The 14,354-nt window shown below is 53.3% G+C and overlaps 1 protein-coding gene across 1 annotated transcript; it reads left to right on the top strand.

Moving 5' to 3' along the window:
* The first annotated feature begins 6,290 nt into the window (after positions 1–6,290).
* On the top strand, positions 6,291–8,755 carry GPR3 (G protein-coupled receptor 3). The gene is made up of 2 exons (XM_041767860.1): positions 6,291–6,361; positions 7,451–8,755. Exon 2 carries the CDS (start codon positions 7,459–7,461, stop codon positions 8,446–8,448), a length of 990 nt encoding a protein of 329 aa, XP_041623794.1. The 5' UTR covers positions 6,291–6,361; positions 7,451–7,458; the 3' UTR covers positions 8,449–8,755.
* The last annotated feature ends 5,599 nt before the right edge of the window (positions 8,756–14,354 follow it).

The raw sequence follows: 14,354 nt of genomic DNA, 5'->3' as shown, positions 1-14,354 counted from the left end.
CCCTCCTGTCTCAAGTCCTACCCTGGCACGGCCTCCTCTGGTTCTTTTCTGGCGCTTCTTCTCAGGTTCCTGAGAGCACCTCCTCTTTCTCTTTCCCCCCTCCTCTTTCACTTCCATTTTCCTTCCTCTTCTCTGTTGCCCCTTCTTTTCCTCCATCCCCCTCTTCTTCCCTGGTGGCCTGATTCCTTCCTCAGATCTACCTCTTCTGGAATCCTTCTGGCCATTCCGCTGCCATCGGTTCCCATCTGAAAGCCATCAGGTCTCATCTCCATCTCCAGCCCAGTGCTCCCTTCCCAGCTGCAACCTGTAACTAATAATATGGTTCACACTATTGACCACTTACTCTCTGCAGAATATATATTCCACTAAGAGTTTTTACTTGCAGCTTCTCATCTAATGTCCACAACTACCTTCTAGGCGTGGCTTTTGTTATTCCCAGTTTGTAGGTTTCAGAAGTAAAAATCAGGGGGCACCTGGATGGCTCAGTTGGTTAAATGGCTGTCTTCGGCTTGGTTTATGACATCAGAGTCCTGGGATTGAGCACCCCTTTGTATCGGGCTCCCTGCTCAGTGAGGAGTCTACTTCTCCCTCTCCCTCTGACCCTTCCCCTGCTTATACTCTGTCTCTCAAATAAATAAGATCTTTTTTTTTTTTTAAGATTGTATTTATTTATTCATGAGAGACACAGAGACAGAGAGGCAGAGACACAGGCAGAGGGAGAAGCAGGCTCCATATGTGGGGACTGCCCTATGTGGGACTCGATTCCGGGACTCTGGGATCACACCTTGAGCCAAAGGCAGATGCTCAACCCCTGAGCCACCCAGGCATCCCTCAAATAAATAAGATCTTAAAAAAAAAAAAAATTAAAATTGGGTGCCTGGCAGACTCAGTCAGAAGAGCATATGGCTTTTGATCTTGGGGTTGGTCTCAAGCCCCATGTTGGGTGTAGAGATTACTAAAATAAATAAACAAACTTAAAAAAAAAAGTAAAATCACTTGCTTGAGGGCACATGGTTACAATGAGGGGGGCCAGGATGTGAACCCAGGATCCAGTGGGCCCATCTGCTTCCTGGGCACCTACACCTGAGTGTTTCTCAGGCTCCTAAAACTGTCCCCATCTCTCTTCCCCACTCATGATACTTCCTTTTTCCTTCAGAACGTGTATCAAATGTATAATTAATTACTCTTTTGTATCCTAGGCTGTAATTTCTGTGAAGGCAGGAAACCATGTTTATCTTTTTCTGTGGTTAACTCCCTCTACACTTAAGGACTAAGTAAGTATTTATTAAATAACCATATTGTATCATGTTGTGACTGTGTACATGTTTGTCCTTCTGGTCTGTGGGACCCTCAGGGCCCCCTACTTAATATCATATGAAATGTTTATTTGTAGATTGTCCCTGTTTCCCCATCAGAATGGAAGCTCTGTGGAGAAACCAAGTATTTTCGTTCATTGCTTTCTCCACTGTGCCTAGAACCATGCCTAGAAGATAGCACATGCTCAATAAATATCTACTGAACATTGAAAATGCAGGGATGTGGGGGCACCACGCTGGCTCAGTTTGTAAGCCATGCGACTCTTGATGTTGGGGCCATGAATTTGAGCTCCGTGCGTGGCATGGAGTTTACTTTTAAAAAGAAAGATTTTTTTTTAAAGGAAAAAGAAAAGAAAATTCAGGGATGTGTCCAGGTCACCTTTCCATCCACAGCACCCACTCAAAGCCCAAGGAATTGTCAGTGAATACTGGCTGAATGACCAAGTGGGTCTGTGCTAAGAATGTGTGCGCTGGCGATGCTCAGACTTTTGGGGCTTGGACAGGGAGCTTGTGTGGATATTAACTGTGCCTCACGGTGGCTCAGCGGTTTAGCGCCGCCTTCCGCCCAGGGTGTGATACTGGAGGCCCCAGATCGAGTCCCACATCAGGCTCCCTGCATGGAACCTGCTTCTCCCTCTGCCTGTGTCTCTGCCTCTCTCTGTGTGTGTCTCTCATGAATAAATAAATAAAATCTTTAAAAAACGATAACTGTGCCTCAGACACACACCCCTCCCAAGAGAGCCTGGGTCCATGGGATTCCCCAGACTAAAGAGAGAATGGGGAGGAAGTCTTACCTGGAAGCGAGTGCTCACAGCCATCTGGTGGTCACCTGGGGAACTGCAAGTATTGTCAGCCCCTGTCAAACTTCACTCCCAGCCTCTTTTGGGGAGATGGTGATGTTTAGGATAGAATGGAAGGCATTCCGTGGATTTGGTTGCCAGCTTCAGATCCCAGCTCTGCCATTTGCTGTGTGATTTGGGCAAGTCCTTCAGCTTCTCTAGGCTTCACCTATGAAATGGGAAGGCAGGGTTATTGTAAGCCCTGGGATGGGGTCTGGCACCTGGTAGGTGGGAAGGACTGGACTGGGTATTAGTGGTGGGGAGGAAGCAAGGAGGTACGGCAGAGGGCATGAGGGGGAGAGAAGAGGAAAGGGCAGCTCTTTCTCTAGGTAGCAGATCTTTGGGGAAGAGAGACCCAGTTGGCAGTGATGGCCTCCATTGTCCCATTCGCATAGGGCAGTTTTAAACAGCATGGATGGGATCCCTGGGTGGCGCAGCGGTTTGGCGCCTGCCTTTGGCCCAGGGCGCGATCCTGGAGACCCGGGATCGAATCCCACGTCGGGCTCCCGGTGCATGGAGCCTGCTTCTCCCTCTGCCTGTGTCTCTGGCTCTGTCTCTCCTTCTATCTCTCAAGAATAAATAAATAAAATCTTTAAAAAAAAATAAAAATAAACAGCATGGAGAGAGTGCCCATGTGAAAATCCATAGCTTGGGCAGCCCTGGTGGCGCAGCGGTTTGGCGCCGCCTGGGGCCCAGGGCATGATCCTGGAGTTCCAGGATCGAATCCCACGTCGGGTTCCTTGCATGGAGCCTGCTTTTCCCTCTGCCTGTGTCTCTGCCTCTCTCTGTGTATCTCTCATGAATAAATGAATAAAATCTTTAAAAAAGAAAGAAATAAAAAGAGAAAGAAAGAAAGAAGAAAGAAAGAAAGGAAGAAGAAAGAAAGAGAAAATCCATGCTTCACTTGAGTCTCTTGCATCTCTGGGGTTTCTCATGGCTAGAAATATCACTGCACTCCTTTCCTCCCTGGCTGCCTGAGGATCCACTACTATCTTGAATGACACTGTGACTTTCTGGATCAGGAAGTTTTAGCCAACCAACCACTTCAGTGGAAACATGGTCACTGATGTTCTTCACACTGAGAAGGCAACAGTACCTAAGACAGAACTTTGGGGAAAATCAGCCAAAATGTACAAGACCATACCAGATGTCATCTTTATATTTGGAGTCAGAACCGTTGTGGTGGTGGCATGACAACTGGCTTGGGCATGATTTATAATTCCTTGGATTATGAAAGAAAAATGAACCCAAAGACAGCCTTGCAAGACATGGTCTGCATGAGAAGAAAAAGACCTCAAGGAAACAGCAAATGGGACATGAGAACAGAATGAAGAAAGTCAGGGCACCGCACAGGCCAATGCTGGTGCAGGCAAAAAGGAGTAAAGATTCTGGAGTGACTTTATCTGTGGTGATTGTGCATGAGAGGATTAATGAACTATGAACATATACAAAAAAAAATATAAGGAACTGGGGCACCTGGATGGCTCAGTTGATTAAGCGTCTGCCTGTAGGTTGGGTCATGATCCCAAGGTCCTGGGATGGAGCCACGAGTCAGGCTCCCTGCTTGGTAGGGGAATCTGCTTCTTCTCCCTTTACTCCTCCTCCTGCTTGTTCTCTCTCTCTCTCTAATAAATAAAATCTTTTAATTTTTTTAAAATAAAGAGCTATTACTGTCACTCAGAATAGCAGAAGACAGTCTCTCATACAACTCTCTCCTGCCAACCTCCCAGCAACCTTTGCCCATCCCAGAGACCTGCTGAGTGGTTGTTGGGATCCAACTCTGATGGAGAAGAGAGCAGACACCTGAGTTCTGGGGGGCCTGATGCCCCTGTATTCTCTCTCTTTGGTACCCCCACCTTTCTTGACACTGTGCGTATCACTATTCTTCTCTTTCTCTAGATGCTGCTTTTGACTTTAGGCATCCAGTCGACGAGTATTTGTACGACGCCAGGTGCTGTAGTAGCACAGAATGGAACAAAGTTTCAACCCTCACAGAGCTTATAATCCAGTGGGACTGATCCATAGTAAAAAAGAAAATACATGAAGAAACATATAATCGGAGGAGTGCTAAGTGCTCTGAAAAATAATACATGGAGGAAAGGGGGGAGAGAGGGATGGAGGGGCGGGGTCACTAGGATAGAGGAAGGGTAGCCTACTGTGGAAATGATGAAGACAAAGGCCGGAATGAAGGGAAATGGGTTCCAGGCAGAGGGAAGCCCAGGACCCTTTGCAAGGACACACTCACCCACAGTCCCTGCCTTCGATGACAGTGTTCCCTGGGGCTTTTCTTCCCATGCTCTGTTCCCTCCCGAGTAATATCATCTACCCCTAGAAACTCAATTGCTACCTGCACACCTATGCCTCCCTGGTGTCATCCTCCTGCCAGATAGACACAGCCAGTGCTGATAACGTGCCAGGCCCTACCAACAATCCTGAGGTAGACACTAACATTATCCCTATCTTACAGATGAGAAAACAGGCACAAAGAGCTTGAGAAATTCACCCGAAGTCACACAGTGAGGAAATGGAGGTTTTCATCACCTCCATCCTCGACTCAGCACATCCAACCTGAAACACATCATTTTCCCCAGCCCCTACCCTCTCCTTTTCCCTTGTACCCTGCCACTGGCCTGTCACCTCCTCCCCCCTCCCCACACCTACTGAGGGGACCACAGTGGTGCTGTGCTGGGGGGAGAAGTCAGTGGGCCCTGGGATCTGAGCCCCTCTGGTTTCCTTAATCCCTAACCTGGTCCCTGCCCTCCACCCCCCATCCCAGAGGCCTGGATAATTCCTTTGAGGATCAAAGCTAGAGACAGAGGAAAGAGAAGCAGCCAGTTCCTGTCCCCCTGGGCATATCTGTCACCTCTGGAAAAGTCAGCTGGGGTGGTGTATGTCCCTGCTACATAGGACAGGCAGGGCTGGGGAAGATGGAGCTCCTTCTCCTTGCCCCACCCTGTCAGATGCCTAAGATGGGAGGTTGAGAGGGGCCTGCCCTGGGGACTGCGCTGCCAGGTTTTGTGCTTCCAAGTTCTTCCCGGCTCCCCCTCCCCTGCTGCTTCGGGGAAGTGCCCCCTCCACCACCACCGCCGCCACCACTACCCTGCAGGCTTTCCAGATCTTTGAATAAATAATTCAGGTTTTGAAATCTTGCCAGGCCCACCCCTCCCGTGCTGAGAGGGCGCTATTGGGCGGACATGAGTGACGTCACCGAGCTCCTTACCCCAGCCCCAGCATCACGAGGACCTGCCCTGGCAGCAGCTCACCTGCCTGGTCACTGTCAGTCCAGACCCTCTACCCTGTCCCTTTCACCCTGGGGCTCATTCAAAACAGTCACCCGGTATCTTCATTCTAGGACCTTACAATCCTTTACACTTTGTTTTGTCACCTCACTACCTCAGTGACAGGGTCAGGGTGACCTGAGGTCCTATCATCTGGACACTCCACCTTCCCTTTCCCTCGGCAGTGCCTCTGCCCCCATGGGATCCCTGAGCCCCATCATGTCACAGTCACCCTGACTCTGCTATAGTTGCCCTGGGGGCTTCCTTTTCTATGCATGGCAGCGTCCCTTGGCCACCATCCCCCAAGATCCTGTCACCATGCTCATACTGTCACCGCCACCCACTTCCCTGCTCCCTCGTGCTGCTGTCACCACCACCTCAGGGCCCCATCATCTTGGCAACCCCCGTCATCCTCACTGAGGACGCTCATTCAGCCTCATCACTCGGTCTCCGTCACCCGAATTCCGTCCGTCCCTGCCATCTGAGGGTCCCATCACCCCACAGCCTTTCGGGGTCCCCTATCTGCTTCCCCTTGCATATTCCCTACAACCTCCCCGGGACTTTTCCAAGGCTCTCCCACCTGCGCCCCCCGAAATCCCCGCCCGCAGAGGGCGCCGCGTCAAGGACGGCGCGGGCCGAGTGGGGAGGGGCGGGGCCGCGGCCACGATCGCTTTTTATGAATGGGGGAGCGGGCGGTGCGAGGCCTCATTACTATGCCGCGCAACGCGCGCTGCGCCCCGGCGCGACGCACCCATTGGCCGGCCGGGCCGCTGACGTCACCGGTCCGGTGGCCGGGGGCGGGGCGGGGCGGGGTGACTCACGCCGCTTCTCCCGCGGCCGCGGGGGCTTCTCCGGGTCCGCGCAAACCCTGCGCCGCCGGGACCCGAACAGAATCTCCCCGCGGCCCGGCCGCACCAGGTCCTGAGAGGTGAGTAGCGGGCCCCGCCGCAGCCACCAGGCATCTGGAAGGGCACGTAGGATGCTGGGGTGCTGGGCCAGCGGACAGGCTCCCAGCGGCTGGCAGAGGTCGGAGGTCGAGGCTGGGAACCCAGAATCTGGGCTAGCAGGCGGGGACCCAGTGTCCGGGTGCTGAGAGCCGTCAGCTGGGTGACCCCTCTTGGGGTGCGCACTCCTCCAAGGCCCAAGGCCCTGGAGGGAATGATGGTCCTCTAAGATTGGGCTGGCAGGAGGCATCTGAGTCAGGGACCCAGGCGTCCGAGCAGGTGTCTGACTTAGGGATCCAGACATACGGGCAGGATGCCGAGTCAGGCCCAGGATCCAGGTGTCCGGGCAGAAGGAGGGGTCTGACTCAGGGATCCGGGCCTCCAGCAGAGGTGTCTGTTCCAAAGACCCAGAGGTTGAGGCAGGAAGAGGGGTCTGGCGGGGACAGAAGTCTGGGCCGGTGTGAGTTGGGGGTGGGGCTGAGTTCCTAGGTGGTGTTACCCTGGGAGTGCTGGGTGGGGGCTGGCGGGACCTTCACGCGCCTTCCCTGGGGGCGGAGCCTCGCTGGCGGAACGGAGAATCGTGAGGGGTCTGGAAAGCCTCAGAAACCGAGCGTCATCCTCCCTGATGGGGAGGGAACAGAGCTCAGTCTAGAGATGTGTTTCCCTTCCCCAGTCCCGGGCCTACCTGGCGTCTCCTGGATCCCGTGGGTCCTCATCCACTTACGGTAGTCCTTCATCTGGTTCTCAGCTGGCCAGGCACGTGGGAGAAAGAGGCCTGGAGGACCCAGGGAGTTGGAGAGAGACTGAAGAGACCCAGGACAGTGATAGGAAAATAGGCCCCTGCTGGACTGGGGGCTGGGGGTGGGGGCAGGGGGAGACAGGTATGTCCCAGAAGCAGCCCTGGGGTGTGGCGGGGGGGGGGGGGGGGGGGGGGGCGGGACAAGGCCCTGGGACTCAGCTGGGTATCGGAGGAGACACTCTCACAATGTATCCTGAGTGGCACCTTGTCCCCTACAGACCCCTTTACACAGCACCCAGCCCTGCCAACTTCTCACAGGGCCTTTCTCCTACAGGTACCACCATGTGGGGTGCAGGCAGCCCCCTGGCTTGGCTCTCTGCTGGCTCAGGCAACGTGAATGTGAGCAGCGTGGGCTCAGCAGAGGGGCCCACAGGCCCAGGCGCACCGCTGCCCTCACCCAGAGCCTGGGATGTGGTGCTGTGCATCTCGGGCACCCTGGTGTCCTGTGAGAATGCACTTGTGGTGGCCATCATTGTGGGCACTCCCACCTTCCGTGCCCCCATGTTCCTGCTAGTGGGCAGCCTGGCTGTGGCCGACCTGCTGGCCGGCCTGGGCCTGGTTCTGCACTTTGCTGCTGTGTTCTGCATTGGCTCGGCAGAGATGAGCCTGGTGCTGGTTGGCGTGCTGGCGATGGCCTTTACTGCCAGCGTGGGCAGCCTACTGGCCATCACCGTCGATCGCTACCTTTCTCTGTACAATGCCCTCACCTACTATTCAGAGACAACGGTGACTCGGACCTATGTGATGCTGGCCCTCGTGTGGGGTGGCGCACTGGGCCTGGGGCTGCTGCCCGTGCTGGCCTGGAACTGTCTGGATGCGAGGGCCACATGTGGCGTGGTGTATCCACTCTCCAAGAACCATCTGGTGGTCCTGGCCATTGCCTTCTTCATGGTGTTTGGCATCATGTTGCAGCTCTATGCCCAGATCTGCCGCATCGTCTGCCGCCATGCCCAGCAGATTGCCCTCCAGCGGCATCTGTTGCCCGCCTCCCACTATGTGGCCACCCGAAAGGGCATCGCCACACTGGCCGTGGTGCTTGGCGCCTTTGCCGCCTGTTGGCTGCCCTTCACTGTCTACTGCCTCCTGGGAGATGCCCACTCTCCATCTCTCTACACCTATCTCACTCTGCTCCCTGCGACCTATAACTCCATGATCAACCCCATCATCTACGCCTTCCGCAACCAGGATGTGCAGAAAGTGCTGTGGGCCATCTGCTGCTGTTGTTCCTCTTCCAAGATCCCCTTCCGGTCCCGTTCCCCCAGTGATGTCTAGTCATATCCTGGTGACCCTTCAGCCCTGATCACTACAGAATTCCAGAATGTTAGGTTTTCCAGGGCTTTGTTCCAACCCCCCCACTCTCCCAGCTCCACACCCCCAAGACCCAGCTGGTTCTGGAGTTCTAGGACATTGGGTGTTTCATAGGATTCTGTCCAGATCCCTACAGAGCCCAGCTGGCTCCATGGTTCTAGAATGTTCTGGTGGCCAGGGTTCCACTCAGAAATGTCCCACAGCCCAGCTGGCTTGGAATTCCAGAATGCTGCTGGGTGTTTTACAGTGCCATTCCAAGTCCCTGATCTTCCCCTCCCTTGACCTTAATCATGTCACTTTACTTTTGAGTTTCTGAACTAAAGAGTCAGAGAGGTTAGTCACTCAGTTGCCTAGATAAGAGAAAGAGAGAAAAATGTATCTATATATATGTGCACATACAAAAAGAGTACCTATTTATAATTTATTTATTTACTTATTTATTTACTTATTTATAGGTGATAAGGGGAAAAAAGAGACCCACACCTTGAAATCCAGGCCATACCAGGGTACCCCCAGTTCCCACACCCCCATCGCTGACCTCAGTTCCTAGAGGGGGAAAAAGGGAGAAAGAGAAACCACGTATTTTGTTATTATTTTTGCTTATTTTTTATCGAAGAGATCATAGAAACCAGAGCCTTCTCCCCAGGCCCGCCCCTCTCGGGTTTGCTGGGGGAACACACCAGCCTCTGGTTTTTTATTTTTTTAAGAAGCCATCACCTGAGCAACCAAGAATTCCTCTGCGCTGGGGGCCGGCTGCCCTCTGGTGGCCGTTTGGGGGAAACTGCAGCCCGGCCAGGCAGCCGGGACCAGACCACGCGGGACCCCAACTCCACTCCAGCCTGGCATCCAGCGCCACAGCCAGGACCTGGGGGCCAGGCCCCACCCTGCGGTGCCCTAGAAGAGGCAGGGTGTGTGAGCCAACCCCTGACCCCTTTGCCAACCGGGGTATGGCCTCCAGTGCTTCCCTCTTCCTGTCCCTGACCCATCACTCAATAAAAAATGATTTTGTGATAAGTATGCTTCTGCCTCTGTGTGTGGAGGAGGGTGGGGTGGGCCTGGGGTAGGGGGAGCCTGGAATGGCGGGGAACTAGGTCAGGCCTGGGAGCCTGTTGAGGGATTTGGGGAATCTAGAGAACCAGGGTGGAGGATGGCTGGCAGGTGACACCTCCACCCTTTTTTTTTTTTTTAAAGATTTTATTTATTTATTCATGAGAGATACAGAGAGAGAGGCAGAGACACAGGCAGAGGGAGAAGCAGGCTCCCTGCAGGGAACCCCATGTGGGAGTTGATCCCAAGTCTTCAGGATCATGCCCTGGGCTGAAGGGAGGTGCCAAACCGCTGAGCCACCCAAGTATCCCCCCCACCCCTTTAGAGGTTGATCTAATGGGCCCTTCTGCTCAGACCAGGGCACTGCCAGGCAAGGACCCCACCTTATCCTGAGGACAGAAACCAGGGTGCTAGAGCCTTCTTGGACTGAGAATGCCCACGTTAGCTTTTGTTTGGAGCTTTGGCATGAAGTATATGCTCAAAGCATATCCATTTCCTTGATAATAGCTCCTTCAAATTGTGGGTATTTACCACATGCCAGGCACTATGCCAGGTGTACACATATGTTACCTCCTATGCTGAACAAGCAGCTCACGGCACAGGTGGTATCTTCTCCATTTTACAGATGAGAAAACTGAGACTGAATCTCCCTCCTCCCCAGGCCTCTCATCTCCCTCCTCCTCCTCTCATCTCTGTCCTCCCCATTAGGACGTTCTGGATCTTGACTGGTGGGGTCCATCCTCAGAGTCAGAGGACATATTTGGGAGGAGGTTGGATACAGTGTGGTCATTCTGGAGCTGGAGTGATGATGGTAAGTGTGTACACTTGAGGACACAAGTGCGTAGGCCCCTGAGTGTGGGTGTTTTGGAACCAGAGAGTATGTTGACCAGGCAAGGGCAGGAGCAGGTTTAGAAGTGTGGCTAAAGAGGAAGCTCTTTCTTGACTAGCAAAGGCTCCCAGCCTCCCAGGGTAGGCAAAGCCTGGAGATAGGACCCTCAGAGCACCCTTCCATTGTACAGATAGAGGGGGGGTCTGAGACCTGAGGAACAGTCACTTGCTCAAACTCCCATAGCTGTGCCAGGCTAGGACTCAGGTCTTCCTCCATTTCCGTGGCCAGAGCTCTTTCACCTGGTGTGAACCTCCTAGTGTTCAAGGTTCCTCCCCAGCAGAGGCCACGGGATTCCAAGGGGAGTGGACATGCCAACAGGGGCTGGGGTAGAAGTGGTGGAGGGCAAACTGGGCCAAGCTACACCCAATTCCAGTCCAAATACAAAGCAGGGGAGCCCCACCAGATCAGATGGTGACCTTCCAGGACTTTCTTCCTGGAAGGTCCCTGGGAAAAGACCCCCAACTCAGCAAGCAACCTCCCTTACACCAAGTTTGGCCCCCACACATACATCGCCATGGCCCTTTGCACAGTATTATTGTTCTCTTCATCTTACAGATGTGGAGGCTCTGAGAGTAGAGGCCCTCTTTCATTCATTCCCATCCTTTTTTTTTTTTTTAATTTTATTTATTTATTCATGAGAGACACAGAGGAAGAGAGAGACAGACACAGGTAGAGAGAGAAGCAGGCTCCATGCAGGGAGCCTGACGTGGGACTCGATCCTGCGTCTCCAGGATCAGGCACTGGGCTGAAGGCGGCGCTAAACTGCTGAACCACCTGGGGCCGCCCCAGTTCACTGCCATCCTTGAAGACAACTTACATTTCATAGAGGAGACAGTAATAAAGAGACAAGTTTAAGATTTGGTAATGTCAGAGACTGCAGAGTCCTCAGAGAGAAATAAAGTAGGGAAGGGACACAGTACATATAATCTTTAAATGAGGGCTCCCAAGAAAGGTCTCACTGAAGGTGACAATTGTCCTGCCTAAAGTCACGTAGTAAAGGTTTGAACTGGGATTTGAACCTAGGTCTATTTGACTCCAAATCTGTTCCTATCCTGAGTAAGGGAGTCCATCTTTACTTTTTCTTTCTTTCTTTTCTTTCTTTCTTTTCTTTTCTTCTTTTCTTTTCTTTTCTTTTCTTTCTTTCTTTCTTTCTTTTTCTTTCTTCTTTCTCTTTTTCTTTCTTTCTTCTTTCTTTCTTTCTTTCTTTCTTTCTTTCTTTCTTTCTTTCTTTCTTTCTTTCTTTCTTTTGTTTTTAAGATTTTATTTATTTATTCATGACAGACACATATAGAGAGGCAGAGGCAGAGTCACAGGCAGAGGGAGAAGCAGGCTTCTCGCAGGGAGCCTGATGTGGACTTGATCCCAGGACCCCAGGATTCCAGGACCTGAGCCAAAGACAGATGCCCAACCACTGAGCCTCCCAGGTGCCCTTCCTTTTTTTTTTCTTTTTAAGATTTTGCTTATTTATTTGAGAGAGAGAGAGCATGAGCAGGGCAAAGGGAGAAACCGATTCCCTGCTGAGCTGGGAGCCTGATGTGGGGCTGCATCTCAGGACTCTTAACCAGGGTGCCCCAGGGAGTGAATTTCAAGAGCAACTCAGAAAGAGGCTAAGCAAGGAAACCTGGGTGGAGAGCCCTGTCCCCAGGTTGGGGAGAAGCTAGGGGTCTCCAGGCTAACCCATAGACCTTTGGGAGGGGTGGTGTGAAGAAGTGCCTCCTTGCTGCCTCACCCGTGTTCCCAAGGAGACCCCACAGGGGAGACCAGAAGGAAAGGGTGCAGGTGCCTGGACTATTCAAGGCAAGTTTCTGGCTCCAGAGCTCAGCAGAGCCTAATGCTTCTCGGCTGGGAGGGCCTGTGGTAGGCTCCCACATTGTGGGTTCTCCTCTGTTGTCCGGATGTGGTTGTATGGTGGATCTGAGGCATTTTTGGGAGCCTGTATCTGGGGTCTCTCTGCCTTGGGCTCTGGGCCCACCCTGAGGGACACCTGCCTCAGCAACTCGGGTTGGAGCCTGTGAGCGTGGTGGAGCTGGCTGGCTTTTCCTTCCTGCTGGGATTCTGTAGATACAACTCTTCCTTCCCTGTACTCCTACCCTGTGCTTCCTCCAGGAAGCCTCCTTGGCTAAGTCCTCCTGGGGCCATGAAGATGTGGTTTATACAACATGCCTTGCAATACTTCTGGAGTAAATATTAGAGAGAAGTCTTGCCCTCTTCGTCAGCATAGGGACCCAGAAAGCAGGGCTGTGTGTCCCCCTCCAACTGAGGGTCCCTGAGAGAAGGAACATGCCTGTGCTCTCAAACTGAAGTCTTCTGTGTCTCTTTCAGCCTCAGATTCATCTGGTACTAGCCTGGAGCTACTCAGCTTTGCATGACTGGTGCAATGTGTGCATGTGTGTTTTTAGGGGTGGGGGTGGGGTTGTCCAGGCCCCTGACACCTTTCCTTTTTCCTTTTTTAAGATTTTATTTATTTATTCATGAGAGACACAGAGAGAGGCAGAGACACAGGCAGAGGGAGAAGCCGCCTCCATGCAGGGAGCCTGACGTGGGACATCGCGGGTCCCCAGGATCAGGCTCTGGGCTGAAGGCGGCGCTAAACTGCTGAGCCACCTGGGCTGCCCCTCTGACAGCTTTCCAACCCCATGCCTCATCCCACCAGCTACAGAAGCTTGGGAGGTGAGCTGGGTAGTGGATTGGGGGGGGGGGGGGCAAGGGCTGGGGGCTAGAGCCCTCCCTGCCTTCCTGCCTGGGTAGGCCCTTGGGCCCATCTCTCCTCTCCTTCTTCCCAGGTCCTGGGTGGGGGAGGGGAGGAGCCCCGCGTGCTGAGCCCCCGCTGGGGCCATGACCGCCTCTCCCTGCAATAAGTGAGGAGACAGCAGCTATTAATATAAGATGAGTTCACGGGCTCACAGCTTCCGCAGGCTGGAAAACAGGCTCCCGGGGCTGGGGGCTGCGGCAAGGCTGGTCGTCTGTCAGATTCTCTCCTGGAGCCTGGAGCCTGGAGCCTGGAGCCCGAAAGCCCCACATTCCCCAGCTCCTTACACGCTGAGACTTGCATGCGTGCAAACCTATGCGTACACACACATGAGCACACACAGGCGCCTTTGCGGGGCTCCAGGCTCCTGGCCGTTCAGCTAACACACACACACACACACACACACATGCACATACATCCAGCATGCATGTATACCCCAGTGTACCTGCACACTGGTATACACATACATGCGGATATATCATTGCACACACATTAATAGACCACATCAACTTATGCACATGTTTGCATGCAGGAGCACATTCATCAGTGTACATATGTGGCCTCGCACACAGGAGTATACACACACATGCTTATCCCTGTATACACATGAACACACGGGTCCAGACATGCTTGCAGTACAGATCCATTTACACACCATTGCACACCCACCTATAGACAGACACAACACCGCACATGTATCTACAGACGCTATCCAGGCAGGTACACACATTTGCACATAGGCCCACATTCAAGGACTTGAGTGCATGTGTATATGCCCCTTTGCACATAGAGCCACACGGGCTCCCTGCTGTCAGTGCTCAGCAGTCACGAATTCACAGGCAGACCCTTGGTTTCCAGGCACCGGGCTGGCTCAGCCTCCCCTCCTTGTCTCTCCCCTCCCCCACCCCCTGTGACAGGCAGCGAGTGCTCCTGCCAACCCCCATGCCTGCCTTCGGCTTCCCGCCCCCCGGGGGTCCCCAGATCCCTGATTAACCCCCTCGCTAATTGGCCACCAGCCCCTTGACTTTGCTGCAGGCCTTCTCAGGAGCTGGGAGCGAGAGGCTGCAAATTGGCCAAGCAGGATGGGTCTGGGGAATAGAGTGCGGGGGTGGGGTGCGGGTGCTGTGAGCCCAGTGGCTGGCGGGAGCCAGGCAGTGCACTCCTGATACCAGAGCTTCAGGAAAC

Source organism: Vulpes lagopus, chromosome 8 (genome assembly GCF_018345385.1).
Source record: "Vulpes lagopus strain Blue_001 chromosome 8, ASM1834538v1, whole genome shotgun sequence".
Classification (NCBI taxonomy): Eukaryota; Metazoa; Chordata; class Mammalia; order Carnivora; family Canidae; genus Vulpes; species Vulpes lagopus.
The sequence above is the reverse complement of the archived record's forward strand: the minus strand, read 5'-3'. Positions and strand labels throughout refer to the sequence as shown.

Coding starts and splice junctions, on each gene's coding strand:
- GPR3 (XM_041767860.1), top strand. CDS start 7,459: ATGTGGGGTGCAGGCAGCCCCCTGGCTTGGCTCTCTGCTGGCTCAGGC.